Raw genomic sequence first — 19249 nt, forward strand, 5'->3', positions numbered from 1 at the left:
TGTCCACTTTTTGGTCAAAAAGTGCAATCTGCCTCTGACGTGGCAGTGTCACCCTCTGACACCAAAATAACTCTGACGCCCCTCCAGTGTCAAACAGGTCCCACCAGTTTTATTTTTTCTTTTTCTTTTTTATTTTATTATGCATACAAATTATATTACATATAATTAAAAAACATATAAAAATTAACCATTACATAAAATTTAACCATTACATAAAATTTAACCATTGCATAAATTTAACCATTCATGGTGCGGAATGCGGACGGAAGGTTCCAAATATGCTCAACTAGATCATTGGTTAGTTGGTCGTGCACCGTCCTATCTCTTATTTCTCGGATGATAATGTCTTGATCCCGTCCTCTATTCGGTATCCGTTCCGGACGATTCTCCATATCTTCGGTAATGAACTCTTCTTCCCAATCACTTAACGCAAATCCTTGATCCTCCAATATCATATTATGTAATATGATACAACAGTCCATAACTCTCTGCATCTTGTTTACCGACATAGTGCGTGCTGCTAACCTTAAAATATGAAATCGACCTTGAAGAACCCCAAATGCTCTCTCTACATCCTTTCGGGCACTAGCTTGAAACCTAGTAAACTTAATCCTTGGATCATCTGTCGGACACTCAAAACCTTTGACTAGAGTAGCCCAGTCAGGATATATATACCGTCAGCTAAGTAATAGCCTTTTGTGTAATGATTACCGTTTACCTCAAATGGTGCTAGTGGAGATGTTCCCTTTTTAAGTTTATCAAAAACATAGGATTGATTCAAAACATTTATATCATTGTTGGAACCCGCCATTCCAAAAAATGCATGCCAAATCCACAAGTCATACGAAGCAACTGCTTCAAGCATAATGGTAGGTTTCTTGTGATCACCCCTAGTATATTCTCCCTTCAAAGCAACGGGACAATTCTTCCACTCCCAATGCATACAATCAATACTCCCGAGCATACCCTTGAAACCATGTTTCTCTTCATGTTTACTATATAAACGTTGAACATCGTATGCATTGGGAGATCTCATGTAACGTTCTTTGTATAATGTAATAATACATTTACAAAAGTTATCTAAACAAAGTATTGAGGTTTGCTCACTCATTTTTAAATATTCACCAAACATATCGGCGGCAGTTCCATACGCCAATTGGCGTAGAGCTGAAGTCATTTTTTGCAATATTGTAAAAGTCGGCCTACCGATAGCATCAAAACGTTCCTTAAAAAATCTAAAATGCTCGGGAGTATCATGAGAATCGAAATTAGAAATACCTTGTGATATTCGGAGAAATAGTTCAATCCGCATACGAAAACGCCTTTTAAATTTATATGGCGGAAACACGGGTGTGTCACTAAAATAATCCTTCCATAAGTTTGCTCCGGCTTCTTCACGATTTCTTAGAATATAAATTCGTGATCTTGGAACACAGTCGGATTCGGCTTCGTCATCATCATCTTCTAAATGTTGAATTAGTGCAATAATACGCTCGTCTTCCGAATCGGAATCGTAACTAAGTAAATACGATGCCATGAAAGAAAAATAATTGATAGTTATGAGAGAAAATTGTATGATTTAATTGATAAAATGAAAGAAAAATAAAGTGAAATGGTGTGTTAAAAGTGTAAAATGTATGAGTTTAAAAATATATAGAATTTTAAAAAAAAAGAAAAAAAAAAGAAAATAGCCGTTAGCCAACGACTTTAATTTTCAGCCAATCATAAGCCGCCACGTGTACCTGACGCTGCCTCACCCTTCCGTGAAAAAGTTGACTGACGCCACTCAAGCGTCAGCGGTAACGCCCCACTAGGGGCGTCAGGGGGCGTCACCCAATGCCAGCGGGTCTGACGGGACCCCTCTGACGCCGCGTTAAAATTGGTCTTAGAGGTTGGTTATTAAAGAATATAATTTACATGTATATTGGATAATTAGTTGAGATAGAATAGGGATGTTTTCCATGTATATATACGGATCAATTCATATCAATGAAAATCAACTATTCAACATTTAACAATATGGATTGGCACTATTGGAATATTGGTAACTTGTACGGAGTATTCTAAATGGAACAATATCATCACAAGAGATCTCATTTTTAAATATTACTAGCAATACATCTTGGATTGACCGGGCAAAGAGTTGGAAGCAATTACCAAATAATCCGGATAGATTGCGTATATCAAAGTAAAAATACTTGTTTTTTTAAAGCTTAAAAATACTTGTTTTCTTGAGTAACATGAACAAGAAAATCTTCGTCTCTTACCCATTAATGGAAGTTACTTGAATCAAAAACAAAATTTGTTAGAATCTAAAGTTATAATATCTTGCAATAGGGTAGATCATTTAACTATACTTTTTTATAAAGTACTAAATTTTCATAAACCTTTTAGGTTGTCACTTATCAGCTCAATATTCTTACCATAGTTACATGGTTGATTTTGCCTGATACAAGAATATAAGGGGGTGAAATAAAATTAAAACAAATTTACCGATAAATTCGCCAATCACCAAACCTATTTTGACCCGTTTCTTGTGACCCGAATACCTTTTCCCGCTGTTTTCCCCTTTCCCGCCGCCATTCACCATTTCTTCTGCAACTGTATATTTAAATCTCCATCGCTGTCTTTACTTTTTTATCTCTAAAACTACATAATGGCGACTAAAAGACTCACCGACTACGAACGCAAACGCCTCGAAAACATCAAACGCAATGAAGAATTGCTCGCTTCACTCAACATCAAATCGAAACTTTCCGATCTATCCGCCTCCTCCAAGCGCCACAGGTTAATTTTCTTCCATTTTATAATACACAATTATACAATTTAATTATATGTATACATGTATGTAATACGTATGTAAGTAAGTGTGTGTGTATGTGTTGAAGTATTTGTAATGATTATATTAACGGTGATTGAACAGGGTAGAGGCTAAAGCATATAAAATTAGTCCAGAGAAGAAATTGAAATCTGAAACCCCAATTGTTATCCGTAGATCGCTTAGAAGTCAAGGAAAAGCCCCAGATTCACCAGGGTTACAAGATGATTTTAAGGATAACCCTAAGATATCAAAAACCCTAATTTCTAAAATTATCCCTAATAAGTCCCCTCGTGAATTGGTACCGATCACTATGAGTGATGCTAGTACTTGTTCCGTTTCCAACGAATCACTAGTCTATAAGATTTTGAGTGTTTGTAAGCGATCACAAGTTGAAGAAGATGATGGTGGTGATTGTGTGAAGAAGTCTAGGGTTAGGGCTTCGATCGATTTGGATTCGATGGAGTTGGCAGAGGAGAACATTGCCCGTGTTGTTCCGAACAGAATATTGAGTGTTAAGTTCTTTCCATCAGAAGATATGAGAATGGTTGTAGTAGGCAACAAATATGGCGATTTAGGTTTTTGGAATGTGGATTCGGATAATGAAGATGGTGATGGGATTTACATGTACCATCCTCATTCTGCGCCCGTTTCATCAATCGTGATTCATCCTTTTTCCTTGAACAAGGTACTTTTTATATGACTTATATAATAAAAACTTTTATTTTTAGTAATCTTTACTTTTGATAATTACATTTTTATATGCTAAACCCTAAAAAGGCTGACCTTTTTGCTAAAATGGAACATTTTATTATTGTTTTAACAAAGAGTCATGTAAATGTAACTTGTTGCAGATAATTACAAGCTGCTACGATGGTCAAGTTCGGTCATTAGATATTGAAAAGGAGACATTTGGTCTACCATACACTACCGAGAATGCAATTTTTTCAATGTCTCAACGATTTGATGATGTGAACTCATTATATCTTGGAGAGGGTCAGGGAGTAGTTCGTATTTGGGATGAGAGGTCTGGGAAGTTATCATTTTCAAGGGACTTGCATGAATTGAGGATTAATACAATTGATTTTAATTCAAACAATCTTAATATGATGGTTACAAGTTCATCGGATCAAACTGCCTGCATTTGGGATTTGAGAAAACTTTTTAAGAGTAAGTTTGAACCTGTTAAGGTGATTACTCGTAATAGGGCTGTGCATTCTGCCTATTTTTCTCCTTCAGGAAGCCTAATTGCTACAACAAGGTAACAATACATTCTTTTTTCAAGTTTATAATATTGGTTTGATGATAATTAAGTTAATACTCATCTTAACAATGAAATGTTTTTATTTAGTATTGATGATAAGATTGGAGTGCTAAGTGGTGCAAATTATGAAGATGAATTCATGGTAAACCATAATAATCAAACGGGCAGATGGCTTTCTTCATTCAAGTAAGTTTCTTCATATTATATTTCAACAAAGTTCTGTATAGTTAAGTTCTAGTATTAGTTTTATCCTTTTGGGCATTACTAAAAATTTAAATCTTTTTTCTTATCATTCAACACAGATAGGGTTTGAGTTAGTTATTCCCGTGTATAAACTAATTGTGTTCTGTTTTTTGTTTGGAAACCAGAGGAGTATGGGGGTGGGATGATTCTTATATATTTGTGGGAAACATGAAAAGGGGAGTTGATGTTATTTCAACCGAGAAGAAGATAATTGTAACTACTCTTGAGAGTCCAAACATGTCTGCAATCCCATGTCGTTTTGATGCTCATCCATTGAAGCCCGGGGTGCTTGCAGGGGCAACAAGTGGAGGCCAGGTCTATGTCTGGAGTTCGTAGTGCTGGTTATATGTAGTGAGCAAAAGGCTGTAACATGTATATGAGTTGCATATTATTATTATTATTATTATTTTTTGAATTCTTTGGAAACCTTTTAGTTTTGGATGTTTGTATGATGGATCCAACGTTGTTTATTTCAAGTTATAATACGTTACTTGATCTTGAGTTGGTTTTAACATTCAGTGGATGTTATCTTTCCGAATCTTATTGGTGCAGTGTTTTGCTATACATGGTATATTGTGTGGATATACTCTTTTCAATTAACATGGAAATTTGGAACATTGTAAGATTGTTTTTCATGTGAATGTTATTGAAAGTTCTATCTCATATGTGCAATTTGGATGATAATTTCTCCCACTCATGAAAAAACAATTCCCCTTTCGCCTTGCGAGTGTTAATTCAAGCTCCATGCTCATTTTTTTTGGAGATCGAAGATTGCTTCCCAGAAGTTTTAACAAACCGTTTAACGATGCAACAGCAGCAGAAGCACAAGAATCATGAACACAGGAGATGAACTAATAACCCCTCGACGGCCAAAACTTTAGCTCGGCCAATTCGCCTAAATTGGACAACCCATCAGATGTATGATGCAGCTGACGGTTCAGGTAGCCGGAATCACTTTGTATATACCGGAAGAATCGATTTTGTGCCGGAATCACTTCAGTTTCTGTGGTGGTACCGAAATCGATGGTGGAGTTTTACTTGAAGAAAGTGGTGGTGCAGGAATCATGGTGGTGTTAGAGTCGATACCAGAATCACTTAGCTTCAGTTTGGATCGAAGAAGGTTTTAGTGATGCCAGAACCACTTCACAGTCGTAAAAATCAACACGTGATGGATCAAAAAAGTGGAAAATGAGTGGCGCAGTTTGTAAGGATATTAAGACCCAAAACAACGCAAGTGATGCAACAAGATCAGTCACCGATAGTAATTCTACAATATTACTAACCCACTTAATGAACGAAATATTATAAATGCAAGAAATGTAAATCGACACAAGAGATAACGTGGTTATATGCAATCGTTGTGATTGCTTTAGTCCACGGACCAACTAGAGTGTATTTACTGAATATTTGTGGTGTGTTTACAATGAGTTACAAGAAAGTCTATTTATAGAATGGTTTAAGGAGTAAGCTAAAAAACAATTCCTTGAACCTTCATGTGAGTTTCCTGACAGCTTCATGGAGGCTGCATGTGAGTTTCTTGACAGCTTCGTGGAAGCTACATGTGAATTTCCTCACAACTTCGTGGAAGCTACATGTGAGTTTCCTAACAACTTCGTAGAAGCTACATGTGAGTTTCCTAACAACTTCGTGGAAGCTTCTTGTGAGTTTCCTGGAATCTTCCCTCTAATTGTTTAAAGTTCTTCATATCTCCAACAATCTCCCACTTGGAGACTTTGAACAAACCCAACCTTCGTCAACCCAAAATATCAACGATCTAACCAAGAACGTTAAACCATCATTATACCGCCAAACTCCATTTGGGACACGCACACTCAACACATACTTTGGATGAGCAGACTTTCGATACAAGGTCTTCAACACTACTTGTTAGAATTGAAACATTAACTCTCTAATTCTCTAGTTGGGGTCTTCTCTCATCAATTCATTAGAAGACCAATTGAGGTAATGCAAAACCTCAATTTCTCTGTCGTAACAACCTTAATAAACATATCAGCAGGATTCTTCGTACCAAGGATTTTCTCCAATAATAAAGTATCATCATTTATATGTTATCGAATAAAATGATACCTTATCTTGATGTGTTCCGTACGACTATGAAACACCAGATTCTTCCCAAGATGAACCGCACTTTGATTATCACAATTCAAGACGCAATAGTCTTGTCTTTTACCCAACTCACCTAAGAAGTTTTTCAACCAAACAAGCTCTTTAGAAGCTTCTGCAATAGCCATATATTCGGCTTCGGTGGTTGATAAAGCAACACTCTTTTGTAGTCGAGACATCCAACTAACCGCCGTCTTCCCTATTGTGAAAACATAACCCGTAGTGCTTTTTCCCGAATCATCACATCTGTAGTGACCTGAACTTTTCCATGTTTATATATATTAATTGAGATTGATATTTACATGATTAAATGTTTCCGACATGTTAAGCAATCAAACTTGTTAAGACTTGATTAATTGAAATATGTTTCATATAGACAATTGACCACCCAAGTTGACCGGTGATTCACGAACGTTAAAACTTGTAAAAACTATATGATGACATATATATGGATATATATATAGTTAACATGATACTATGATAAGTAAACATATCATTAAGTATATTAACAATGAACTACATATGTAAAAAACAAGACTACTAACTTAATGATTTTTAAACGAGACATATATGTAACGATTATCGTTGTAAAAACATTTAATGCATATATATCATATTAAGAGATATTCATACATGATAATATCATGATAATATAATAATTTAAAATCTCATTTGATATTATAAACATTGGGTTAACAACATTTAACAAGATCGTTAACCTAAAGGTTTCAAAACAACACTTACATATAACGACTAACGATGACTTAACGACTCAGTTAAAATGTATATACATGTAGTGTTTTAATATGTATTTATACACTTTTGAAAGACTTCAATACACTTATCAAAATACTTCTAGTTAACAAAAATGCTTACAATTACATCCTCGTTCAGTTTCATCAACAATTCTACTCGTATGCACCCGTATTCGTACTCGTACAATACACAGCTTTTAGATGTATGTACTATTGGTATATACACTCCAATGATCAGCTCTTAGCAGCCCATGTGAGTCACCTAACACATGTCGGAACCATCATTTGGCAACTAGCATGAAATATCTCATAAAATTACAAAAATATGAGTAATCATTCATGACTTATTTACATGAAAATAAAATTACATATCCTTTATATCTAATCCATACACCAACGACCAAAAACACCTACAAAAACTTTCATTCTTCAATTTTCTTCATCTAATTGATCTCTCTCAAGTTCTATCTTCAAGTTCTAAGTGTTCTTCATATATTCTACAAGTTCTAGTTACATAAAATCAAGAATAATTTCAAGTTTGCTAGCTCACTTCCAATCTTGTAAGGTGATCATCCAACCTCAAGAAATCTTTGTTTCTTACAGTAGGTTATCATTCTAATACAAGGTAATAATCATATTCAAACTTTGGTTCAATTTCTATAACTATAACAATCTTATTTCAAGTGATGATCTTACTTGAACTTGTTTTCGTGTCATGATTCTGCTTCAAGAACTTCGAGCCATCCAAGGATCCGTTGAAGCTAGATCCATTTTTCTCTTTTCCAGTAGGTTTATCCAAGGAACTTAAGGTAGTAATGATGTTCATAACATCATTCGATTCATACATATAAAGCTATCTTATTCGAAGGTTTAAACTTGTAATCACTAGAACATAGTTTAGTTAATTCTAAACTTGTTCGCAAACAAAAGTTAATCCTTCTAACTTGACTTTTAAAATCAACTAAACACATGTTCTATATCTATATGATATGCTAACTTAATGATTTAAAACCTGGAAACACGAAAAACACCGTAAAACCGGATTTACGCCGTCGTAGTAACACCGCGGGCTGTTTTGGGTTAGTTAATTAAAAACTATGATAAACTTTGATTTAAAAGTTGTTATTCTGAGAAAATGATTTTTATTATGAACATGAAACTATATCCAAAAATTATGGTTAAACTCAAAGTGGAAGTATGTTTTCTAAAATGGTCATCTAGACGTCGTTCTTTCGACTGAAATGACTACCTTTACAAAAACGACTTGTAACTTATTTTTCCGAATATAAACCTATACTTTTTCTGTTTAGATTCATAAAATACAGTTCAATATAAAACCATAGCAATTTGATTCACTCAAAACGGATTTAAAATGAAGAAGTTATGGGTAAAACAAGATTGGATAATTTTTCTCATTTTAGCTACGTGAAAATTGGTAACAAATCTATTCGAATCATAACTTAATCAACTTGTATTGTATATTATGTAATCTTGAGATACCATAGACACGTATACAATGTTTCGACCTATCATGTCGACACATCTATATATATTTCGGAACAACCATAGACACTCTATATGTGAATGTTGGAGTTAGCTATACAGGGTTGAGGTTGATTCCAAAATATATATAGTTTGAGTTGTGATCAATACTGAGATACGTATACACTGGGTCGTGGATTGATTCAATATAATATTTATCGATTTATTTCTGTACATCTAACTGTGGACAACTAGTTGTAGGTTACTAACGAGGACAGCTGACTTAATAAACTTAAAACATCAAAATATATTAAAAGTGCTGTAAATATATTTTGAACATACTTTGATATATATGTATATATTGTTATAGGTTCGTGAATCAACCAGTGGTCAAGTCTTACTTCCCGACGAAGTAAAAATCTGTGAAAGTGAGTTATAGTCTCACTTTTAAAATCTAATATTTTTGGGATGAGAATACATGCAGGTTTTATAAATGATTTACAAAATAGACACAAGTACGTGAAACTACATTCTATGGTTGAATTATCGAAATCGAATATGCCCCTTTTTATTAAGTCTGGTAATCTAAGAATTAGGGAACAGACACCCTAATTGACGCGAATCCTAAAGATAGATCTATTGGGCCTAACAAACCCCATCCAAAGTACCGGATGCTTTAGTACTTCGAAATTTATATCATATCCGAAGGGTGTCCCGGAATGATGGGGATATTCTTATATATGCATCTTGTTAATGTCGGTTACCAGGTGTTCACCAAATGAATGATTTTTATCTCTATGTATGGGATGTGTTTTGAAATATGAAATCTTGTGGTCTATTATTATGATTTGATATATATAGGTTAAACCTATAACTCACCAACATTTTTGTTGACGTTTTAAGCATGTTTATTCTCAGGTGATTATTAAGAGCTTCCGCTGTCGCATACTTAAATAAGGACGAGATTTGGAGTCCATGCTTGTATGATATTGTGTAAAAACTGCATTCAAGAAACTTATTTTGTTGTAACATAATTGTATTGTAAACCATTATGTAATGGTCGTGTGTAAACAGGATATTTTAGATTATCATTATTTGATAATCTACGTAAAGCTTTTTAAACCTTTATTGATGAAATAAAGGTTATGGTTTGTTTTAAAATGAATGCAGTCTTTGAAAAACGTCTCATATAGAGGTCAAAACCTCGCAACGAAATCAATTAATATGGAACGTTTTTAATCAATAAGAACGGGACATTTCAGTTGGTATCCGAGCGTTGGTCTTAGAGAACCAGAATTTTGCATTAGTGTGTCTTATCGAGTTTGTTAGGATGCATTAGTGAGTCTGAACTTCGACCGTGTTTACTTGAAAAATGATTGCTTAACAAATTTTGTTGAAAACTATATATTTTTAACATGTGAATATTATGTGATATATTAATCTCTTAACGCGTTTGATATTATGTGATAGATGTCTACCTCTAGAACAAGTCCCATTGACTCACCTAATAATAATGAAGAGTCAAATGTAAATTGGAATGATTCGTGGACTGATTCACAAGTTCCCGAAGAGGAACCGGAAGAAGAGGAGGAACCGGAAGAAGAATCGGAACCGGAAGAAGAATCGGAACCGGATGAAGTAATAGAACCGGTGGGGGAAATAATAAAACGATTAAGTAAAAGAAAATCCTCAACCAACCGACCAAGGTTAATTATGGTCAATGGTGTTTCCGCCAAGGAAGCAAAATATTGGGAGGATTACCAATTCTCCGATGAATCGGATTTCGACGAGAATTCCGATGATGTTATAGAAATTACCCCAACTGAATTTAAAAAGGCAAAAGAAAATAATAAGGGAAAGGGCATAAAAATAGAGAAATCTAATTCCAACCCTGATGAACTTTATATGTATCGTCAACCCCCGAAGTCCTTAAGTTGTAACAATGACCCGGGAACCTCTAAACCACCAGGTTTTTCTAAACCAATGTGGAAAACGACGGCTCGTATTAGGGGAACATCATATATCCCTAGAAACTTGGCAAAACGAACCAAAACCGAAGAAGAAGAAACAAACGAGTCGGAATAAGATAGTTGTATTCGTGTGGTGTAATATATGTAATATAGTGTGCTTATGCTTTATGATATATGTAAAAATTGCTTGTATTAATAAGTATTTTTTTTTATGAATCTAACTCTTGTCTATTTTACAGTATAAAAACACAAAATGGATAGACAACCCAATATTTTAAGAGACCTACCCGGAGACATGATTGATGAAATCTTGTCTAGAGTCGGTCAGAATTCTTCGGCACAACTATTTAAGGCGAGATCAGTTTGTAAGACATTCGAAGAACGTTCCAAGAATGCCTTGGTTTATAAAAGGCTTTCGTTCGAAAGATGGGGGATATCACATTGGGAAATCCATAAGTTACGATGTGTTTACTTTGACGCATATATTGCGGGGAACCCAAATGCTATTTTACGCAATGGGTTAAGAAATTATTTTGACTCAATATATCGGAATATTGGACTTCGTGATTTAGAAAAAGTGGCTAACATGCAACATAAAGAAGCATGTTATGCTTACGGATTAGTAATGTTCGCTTCTCACCAAAGTGAGAACAAGAACATCGGGCTACAACTACTAAACAAAACGTTCCCACAAGTGACGGAGTCGGTAATTGGGGTAAGAAATGAGGTTTTTAGATTGTTACGGGACTGTTGGACATTACGTAACCCTGGTCCCTTTGACGACGTTACAACACGATGTCTTATCAACGGCCATAACGGTTATGTTCCACAAGACCAAGGATGGGAAGTAATCCTAGTAAAACCAGAATGCATGACTTGTTTCTGGACGTATGAATTACGTGTCTTTATTGCCTTTGCTGAACGACTTGTGTACTAGCTAGAATTATCTTTACAACCATCTTGTATCAAATTTATTGTGTGCTATATTTCATGCTATATGTAAAATAAGCGGTATTGTAAGTTTGTAAAATATTGTGTAAAAGTTTGAACGCGAAATATTATTATAATCAGTTTTTCATATAGAATTGTAGTAGTTGAATTGTATATTAGCTACTAAGTATGAACTTAACGGGTAGGTACTACCCGAATTTAAACTTATAAAACGCTAATATGAAGAAAAAGCTTTTATAAATGAGTTCATATTATGCTACGAAATACTATTAACTACTCTTAATATTCTGTATGATTAACTTGTTCCATTTGACTATTTTGAAGGAAATGGCACCGACTACTCGACACACCGTGAATATGAATGAAGAGGAATTTCGTACTTTTCTAGCTTCAAACATAGCCGCAGTATAGGCTGCGCTACATACCAACAATAACCTTGGATCTAGCAGTATAGGAAATCGTGTAGGATGCACCTACAAAGAATTCACTGCCTGCAAACCTTTGGAATTTGATGGAACCGAAGGACCGATTGGATTGAAACAGTGGACCGAGAAGGTAGAATCGGTGTTTGCCATAAGTAAGTGTACTGAAGAGGACAAAGTGAAGTACGCTACGCATACCTTCACAGGTTCTGCGTTAACATGGTGGAATACCTATCTAGAGCAAGTGGGACAAGACGATGCGTACGCACTACCGTGGTCAGCATTCAAGCACTTGATGAACGAGAAATACCGTCCCAGAACCGAGGTCAATAAGCTCAAGACAGAACTTAGAGGGTTACGAACCCAAGGATTTGATATTACCACGTACGAAAGACGATTCACAGAATTGTGCCTATTGTGTCCGGGAGCATTCGAAGATGAGGAAGAGAAGATCGACGCGTTTGTGAAAGGATTACCGGAAAGAATCCAAGAAGATATAAGTTCACACGAGCCCGCCTCCATACAACAGGCATGTAGAATGGCTCACAAACTAGTGAACCAGATTGAAGAAAGAATTAAAGAACAGACTGCTGAAGAGGCCAATGTGAAGCAAGTCAAAAGAAAGTGGGAGGAAAACGGTGATAAGAATCACCAATACAACAACAACAACAATTACAACAATAATCGCAACAATTATCCCAACAATCGCAACATCAATCGCAACTACAACAAATGGCCCAACAACAACAACAACAACAACAACAACAACAACTACAACAATCATCCCAACAACAATAATAACCGCAACAACAACAACAATCAGAAGCAGCTATGCCAAAGGTGTGAAAAGTATCACTCGGGGTTCTGCACCAAATTTTGCAACAAGTTTAAAAGAAATGGTCATAGCGCGGCGAAGTGTGAGGTCTACGGACCAGGGGTTAATAGAATGAAAGGAACAAATGGTGTAGGAAGGAGTAATGGCGGAGCAAGTAGTGTCGGAGCAAGTTATGCCAATGTAGTTTGTTATAAATGTGGAAAACCGGGCCACATTATTAGAAATTGCCCGAACCAGGAGAACACGAATGGACAAGGCCGCGGAAGAGTTTTCAATATTAATGCGGCAGAGGCACAGGAAGACCCGGAGCTTGTTATGGGTACGTTTCTTATTGACAATAAATATGCTTACGTTTTATTTGATTCGAGTGCGGATAGAAGCTATATGAGTAGAGATTTTTGTGCTAAATTAAGTTGTCCATTGACGCCTTTGGATAGTAAATTTTTACTCGAATTAGCAAACGGTAAATTAATTTCAGCAGATAATATATGTCAGAATCGAGAAATTAAACTGGTTAGCGAAACATTTAAGATTGATTTGATACCAGTAGAGTTAGGGAGTTTTGATGTGATAATCGGTATGGACTGGTTGAAAGAAGTGAAAGCAGAGGTCGTTTGTTACAAAAATGCAATTCGCATTATACGAGAAAAAGGAAAACCCTTAATGGTGTACGGAGAAAAGGGCAACACGAAGCTACATCTTATTAGTAATTTGAAGGCACAAAAACTAATAAGAAAAGGTTGCTATGCTGTTCTAGCACACGTCGAGAAAGTACAAACTGAAGAAAAGAGCATCAATGATGTTCCCATTGCAAAAGAATTTCCCGATGTATTTTCGAAAGAATTACCGGGATTACCCCCACATCGATCCGTTGAATTTCAAATAGATCTTGTACCAGGAGCTGCACCAATAGCTCGTGCTCCTTACAGACTCGCACCCAGCGAGATGAAAGAACTGCAAAGCCAATTACAAGAACTTTTAAAGTGTGGTTTCATTCGACCAAGCACATCACCGTGGGGAGCTCCTGTTTTGTTTGTCAAGAAGAAAGATGGTACATTCAGGTTGTGTATCGACTACCGAGAGTTGAACAAACTTACCATCAAGAACCGCTACCCACTACCGAGAATCGACGACTTATTTGATCAACTACAAGGCTCGTCTGTTTATTCAAAGATTGACTTACGTTCTGGGTATCATCAAATGCGGGTGAAAGAAGATGATATTCCAAAGACTGCTTTCAGAACACGTTACGGTCATTACGAGTTTATGGTCATGCCGTTTGGTTTAACTAATGCACCAGCTGTGTTCATGGACCTTATGAACCGAGTGTGTGGACCATACCTTGACAAGTTTGTCATTGTTTTCATTGATGACATACTTATTTACTCAAAGAATGACCAAGAACACGGTGAACATTTGAGAAAGGTGTTAGAAGTATTGAGGAAGGAAGAATTGTACGCTAAGTTTTCAAAGTGTGCATTTTGGTTGAAAGAAGTTCAATTTCTCGGTCACATAGTGAACAAAAAAGGTATTAAGGTGGATCCGGCAAAGATAGAAACTGTTGAAAAGTGGGAAACTCCGAAAACTCCGAAACACATACGCCAGTTTTTAGGACTAGCTGGTTACTACAGAAGGTTCATCCAAGACTTTTCCAGAATAGCAAAACCCTTAACTGCATTAACGCATAAAGGGAAGAAATTTGAATGGAATGATGAACAAGAGAAAGCATTTCAGTTATTGAAGAAAAAGCTAACTATGGCACCTCTATTGTCATTGCCTGAAGGGAATGATGATTTTGTGATTTATTGTGACGCATCAAAGCAAGGTCTCGGTTGTGTATTAATGTAATGAACGAAGGTGATTGCTTATGCGTCTAGACAATTGAAGATTCACGAACAAAATTATACGACGCATGATTTGGAATTAGGCGCGGTTGTTTTTGCATTAAAGACTTGGAGGCACTACTTATATGGGGTCAAAAGTATTATATATACCGACCACAAAAGTCTTCAACACATATTTAATCAGAAACAACTAAATATGAGGCAGCGTAGGTGGATTGAATTATTGAATGATTACGACTTTGAGATTCGTTACCACCCGGGGAAGGCAAATGTGGTAGCTGATGCCTTGAGCAGGAAGGACAGAGAACCCATTCGAGTAAAATCTATGAATATAATGATTCATAATAACCTTACTACTCAAATAAAGGAGGCGCAACAAGGAGTTTTAAAAGAGGGAAATTTAAAGGATGAAATACCCAAAGGATCGGAGAAGCATCTTAATATTTGGGAAGACGGAACCCGGTATAGGGCTGAAAGGATTTGGGTACCAAAATTTGGAGATATGAGAGAAATGGTACTTAGAGAAGCTCATAAAACTAGATACTCAATACATCCTGGAACGGGGAAGATGTACAAGGATCTCAAGAAATATTTTTGGTGGCCGGGTATGAAAGTCAATGTTGCTAAATACGTAGGAGAATGTTTGACGTGTTCTAAGGTCAAAGCTGAGCATCAGAAACCATCAGGTCTACTTCAACAACCCAAAATCCCGGAATGGAAATGGGAAAACATTACCATGGATTTCATCACTAAATTGCCAAGGACTGCAAGTGGTTTTGATACTATTTGGGTAATAGTTGATCGTCTCACCAAATCAGCACACTTCCTGCCAATAAGAGAAGATGACAAGATGGAGAAGTTAGCACGACTGTATTTGAAGGAAGTCGTCTCCAGATATGGAATACCAATCTCTATTATCTCTGATAGGGATGGTAGATTTATTTCAAGATTCTGGCAGACATTACAGCAAGCATTAGGAACTCGTCTAGACATGAGTACTGCCTATCATCCACAAACTGATGGCAGAGCGAAAGGACGATACAAACGCTTGAAGACATGCTATGAGCATGTGTTATTGATTTCAGAAACAGTTGGGATCGACATCTACCGTTAGCAGAATTTTCCTACAACAACAGCTACCATTCTAGCATTGAGATGGTGCCGTTTGAAGCACTTTATGGTAGAAAGTGCAGGTCTCCGATTTGTTGGAGTGAAGTGGGGGATAGACAGATTACGGGTCCGGAGATTATACAAGAAACTACCGAGAAGATCATCCAAATTCAACAACGGTTGAAAACCGCCCAAAGTTGACAAAAGAGCTACGCTGACATTAAAAGAAAAGATATAGAATTTGAAATTGGAGAGATGGTCATGCTTAAATTTGCACCTTGGAAAGGCGTTGTTCGATTTGGTAAACGAGGGAAATTAAATCTAAGGTATATTGGACCATTTAAGATTATTGATCGTGTCGGACCAGTAGCTTACCGACTTGAGTTACCTCAACAACTCGCGGCTGTACATAACACTTTCCAGGTCTCGAATTTGAAGAAATGTTTTGCTAAAGAAGATCTCACTATTCCGTTAGATGAAATCCAAATCAACGAAAAACTTCAATTCATCGAAGAACCCGTCGAAATAATGGATCGTGAGGTTAAAAGACTTAAGCAAAACAAGATACCAATTGTTAAGGTTCGATGGAATGCTCGTAGAGGACCCGAGTTTACCTGGGAGCGTGAAGATTAGATGAAGAAGAAATACCCGCATCTATTTCCAGAAGATTCGTCAACACCTTCAACAGCTTAAAATTTCGGGACGAAATTTATTTAACGGGTAGGTACTGTAGTGACCTGAACTTTTCCATGTTTATATATATTAATTGAGATTGATATTTACATGATTAAATGTTTCCAACATTTTAAGCAATCAAACTTGTTAATACTTGATTAATTGAAATATGTTTCATATAGACAATTGACCACCCAAGTTGACCGGTGATTCACGAATGTTAAAACTTGTAAAAACTATATGATGACATATATATGGATATATATATATATAGTTAACATGATACTATGATAAGTAAACATATCATTAAGTATATTAACAATGAACTACATATGTAAAAAACAAGACTACTAACTTAATGATTTTTAAACGAGACATATATGTAACGATTATCGTTGTAAAGACATTTAATGTATATATATCATATTAAGAGATATTCATACATGATAATATCATGATAATATAATAATTTAAAATCTCATTTGATATTATAAACATTGGGTTAACAACATTTAACAAGATCGTTAACCTAAAGGTTTCAAAATAACACTTACATGTAACGACTAACGATGACTTAACGACTCAGTTAAAATGTATATACATGTAGTGTTTTAATATGTATTTATACACTTTTGAAAGACTTCAATACACTTATCAAAATACTTCTACTTAACAAAAATGCTTACAATTACATACTCGTTCAGTTTCATCAACAATTCTACTCGTATGCACCCGTATTCGTACTCGTACAATACACAGCTTTTAGATGTATGTACTATTGGTATATACACTCCAATGATCAGCTCTTAGCAGACCATGTGAGTCACCTAACACATGTAGGAACCATCATTTGGCAACTAGCATGAAATATCTCATAAAATTACAAAAATATGAGTAATCATTCATGACTTATTTACATGAAAATAAAATTACATATCCTTGATATCTAATCCATACACCAATGACCAAAAACACCTACAAACACTTTCATTCTTCAATTTTCTTGATCTCTCTCAAGTTCTATCTTCAAGTTCTAAGTGTTCTTCATATATTCTACAAGTTCTAGTTACATAAAATCAAGAATACTTTCAAGTTTGCTAGCTCACTTCCAATCTTGTAAGGTGATCATCCAACCTCAAGAAATCTTTGTTTCTTACAGTAGGTTATCATTCTAATACAAGGTAATAATCATATTCAAACTTTGGTTCAATTTCTATAACTATAACAATCTTATTTCAAGTGATGATCGTACTTGAACTTGTTTTCGTGTCATGATTCTGCTTCGAGAACTTCGAGCCATCCAAGGATCCGTTGAAGCTAGATCCATTTTTCTATTTTCCAGTAGGTTTATCCAAGGAACTTAAGGTAGTAATGATGTTCATAACATCATTCGATTCATACATATAAAGCTATCTTATTCGAAGGTTTAAACTTGTAATCACTAGAACATAGTTTAGTTAATTCTAAACTTGTTCGCAAACAAAAGTTAATCCTTCTAACTTGACTTTTAAAATCAACTAAACACATGTTATATATCTATATGATATGCTAACTTAATTATTTAAAACCTGGAGACACGAAAAACACCGTAAAACCGGATTTACGCCGTCGTAGTAACACCGCGGGCTGTTTTGGGTTAGTTAATTAAAAACTATGATAAACTTTGATTTAAAAGTTGTTATTCTGAGAAAATGATTTGTATTATGAACATGAAACTATATCAAAAAATTATGGTTAAACTCAAAGTGGAAGTATGTTTTCTAAAATGGTCATCTAGACGTCGTTCTTTCGACTGAAATGACTACCTTTACAAAAACGACTTGTAACTTATTTTTCCGACTATAAACCTATAATTTTTCTGTTTATATTCATAAAATACAGTTCACTATGAAACCATAGCAATTTGATTCACTCAAAACGGATTTAAAATGAAGAAGTTATGGGTAAAACAAGATTGGATAATTTTTCTCATTTTAGCTACGTGAAAATTGGTAACAAATCTATTCCAACCATAACTTAATCAACTTTCAAATAACGAAGCAACCATTTGACCGCTTCCCAATGCTCTTTCCCCGGATTAGACATATAACGACTTACAACTCCCACTGCTTGAGCAATATCGGGTCTTGTACAAACCATGGCATACATAATACTACCCACGGCCGATGCATATGGAACCTTTTCCATATCCGTTTTGTCTTTTACCGTCTTCGGTGATTGACTTTTCGATAACTTAATCGTGCTACCCAAAGGCATAGAATGAGCCTTTGAATTCTCCATATTAAACCTCTGTACTACTTTCTCAATATATTTGGATTGAGACAAGTATAGAGTACCTTTCACACGATCACGCACAATACACATGCCAAGTATTTGCCTAGCACCACCAAGATCTTTCATCTCGAATTCACGGGAAAGTAATCCCTTTAACTTGTTAATTTCGGACATGTTGGAACCTGCAAGTAACATGTCATCAACATACAACAATAAGATTATATAAGAAGACTTGAGTTTCTTCAAGTAGCAACAGTGATCCGCTTCACATCTTAAGAAACCAATCTTCTTCATAAAATCATCAAACTTCAAGTACCATTTCCGAGGTGCTTGCTTCAATCCATACAAACTTTTCTTTAGCTTACAAACTCACTTCTCTTTACCCTTTACCTCAAAGCCCTCGGGTTGCCTCATGTAGATCTCTTCAACAAGATCACCATGCAAGAATGCGGTCTTCACATCTAGTTGCTCTAGATGTAAGT

General features: G+C 35.5%; 2 protein-coding genes across 2 annotated transcripts; one reads left to right on the top strand and one right to left on the bottom strand.

Moving 5' to 3' along the window:
* Positions 1-236: 236 nt before the first annotated feature.
* Positions 237-1537, bottom strand: LOC139853701 (protein ALP1-like). Its single transcript, XM_071843068.1, has 2 exons — positions 676-1537; positions 237-622 (listed from the first exon to the last, which is right to left on the bottom strand). Exons 1-2 carry the CDS (start codon positions 1535-1537, stop codon positions 237-239), a joined length of 1248 nt encoding a protein of 415 aa, XP_071699169.1.
* Positions 1538-2564: 1027 nt separating this feature from the next.
* LOC139856015 (uncharacterized) lies at positions 2565-4661 on the top strand. The gene is made up of 5 exons (XM_071845253.1): positions 2565-2787; positions 2924-3506; positions 3673-4079; positions 4170-4268; positions 4451-4661. Exons 1-5 carry the CDS (start codon positions 2657-2659, stop codon positions 4659-4661), a joined length of 1431 nt encoding a protein of 476 aa, XP_071701354.1. The 5' UTR covers positions 2565-2656.
* The last annotated feature ends 14588 nt before the right edge of the window (positions 4662-19249 follow it).

This window comes from Rutidosis leptorrhynchoides, chromosome 6 (genome assembly GCF_046630445.1).
Source record: "Rutidosis leptorrhynchoides isolate AG116_Rl617_1_P2 chromosome 6, CSIRO_AGI_Rlap_v1, whole genome shotgun sequence".
Taxonomy (NCBI): domain Eukaryota; kingdom Viridiplantae; phylum Streptophyta; class Magnoliopsida; order Asterales; family Asteraceae; genus Rutidosis; species Rutidosis leptorrhynchoides.

Coding starts and splice junctions, on each gene's coding strand:
- LOC139853701 (XM_071843068.1), bottom strand. CDS start 1,537: ATGGCATCGTATTTACTTAGTTACGATTCCGATTCGGAAGACGAGCGT. Junction 623..675: donor AGGCTATTACTTAGCTGACG/GTATATATATCC, acceptor AGTGTCCGACAG/ATGATCCAAGGATTAAGTTT.
- LOC139856015 (XM_071845253.1), top strand. CDS start 2,657: ATGGCGACTAAAAGACTCACCGACTACGAACGCAAACGCCTCGAAAAC. Junction 3,507..3,672: donor ATCCTTTTTCCTTGAACAAG/GTACTTTTTATA, acceptor AACTTGTTGCAG/ATAATTACAAGCTGCTACGA. Junction 4,080..4,169: donor AGCCTAATTGCTACAACAAG/GTAACAATACAT, acceptor GTTTTTATTTAG/TATTGATGATAAGATTGGAG.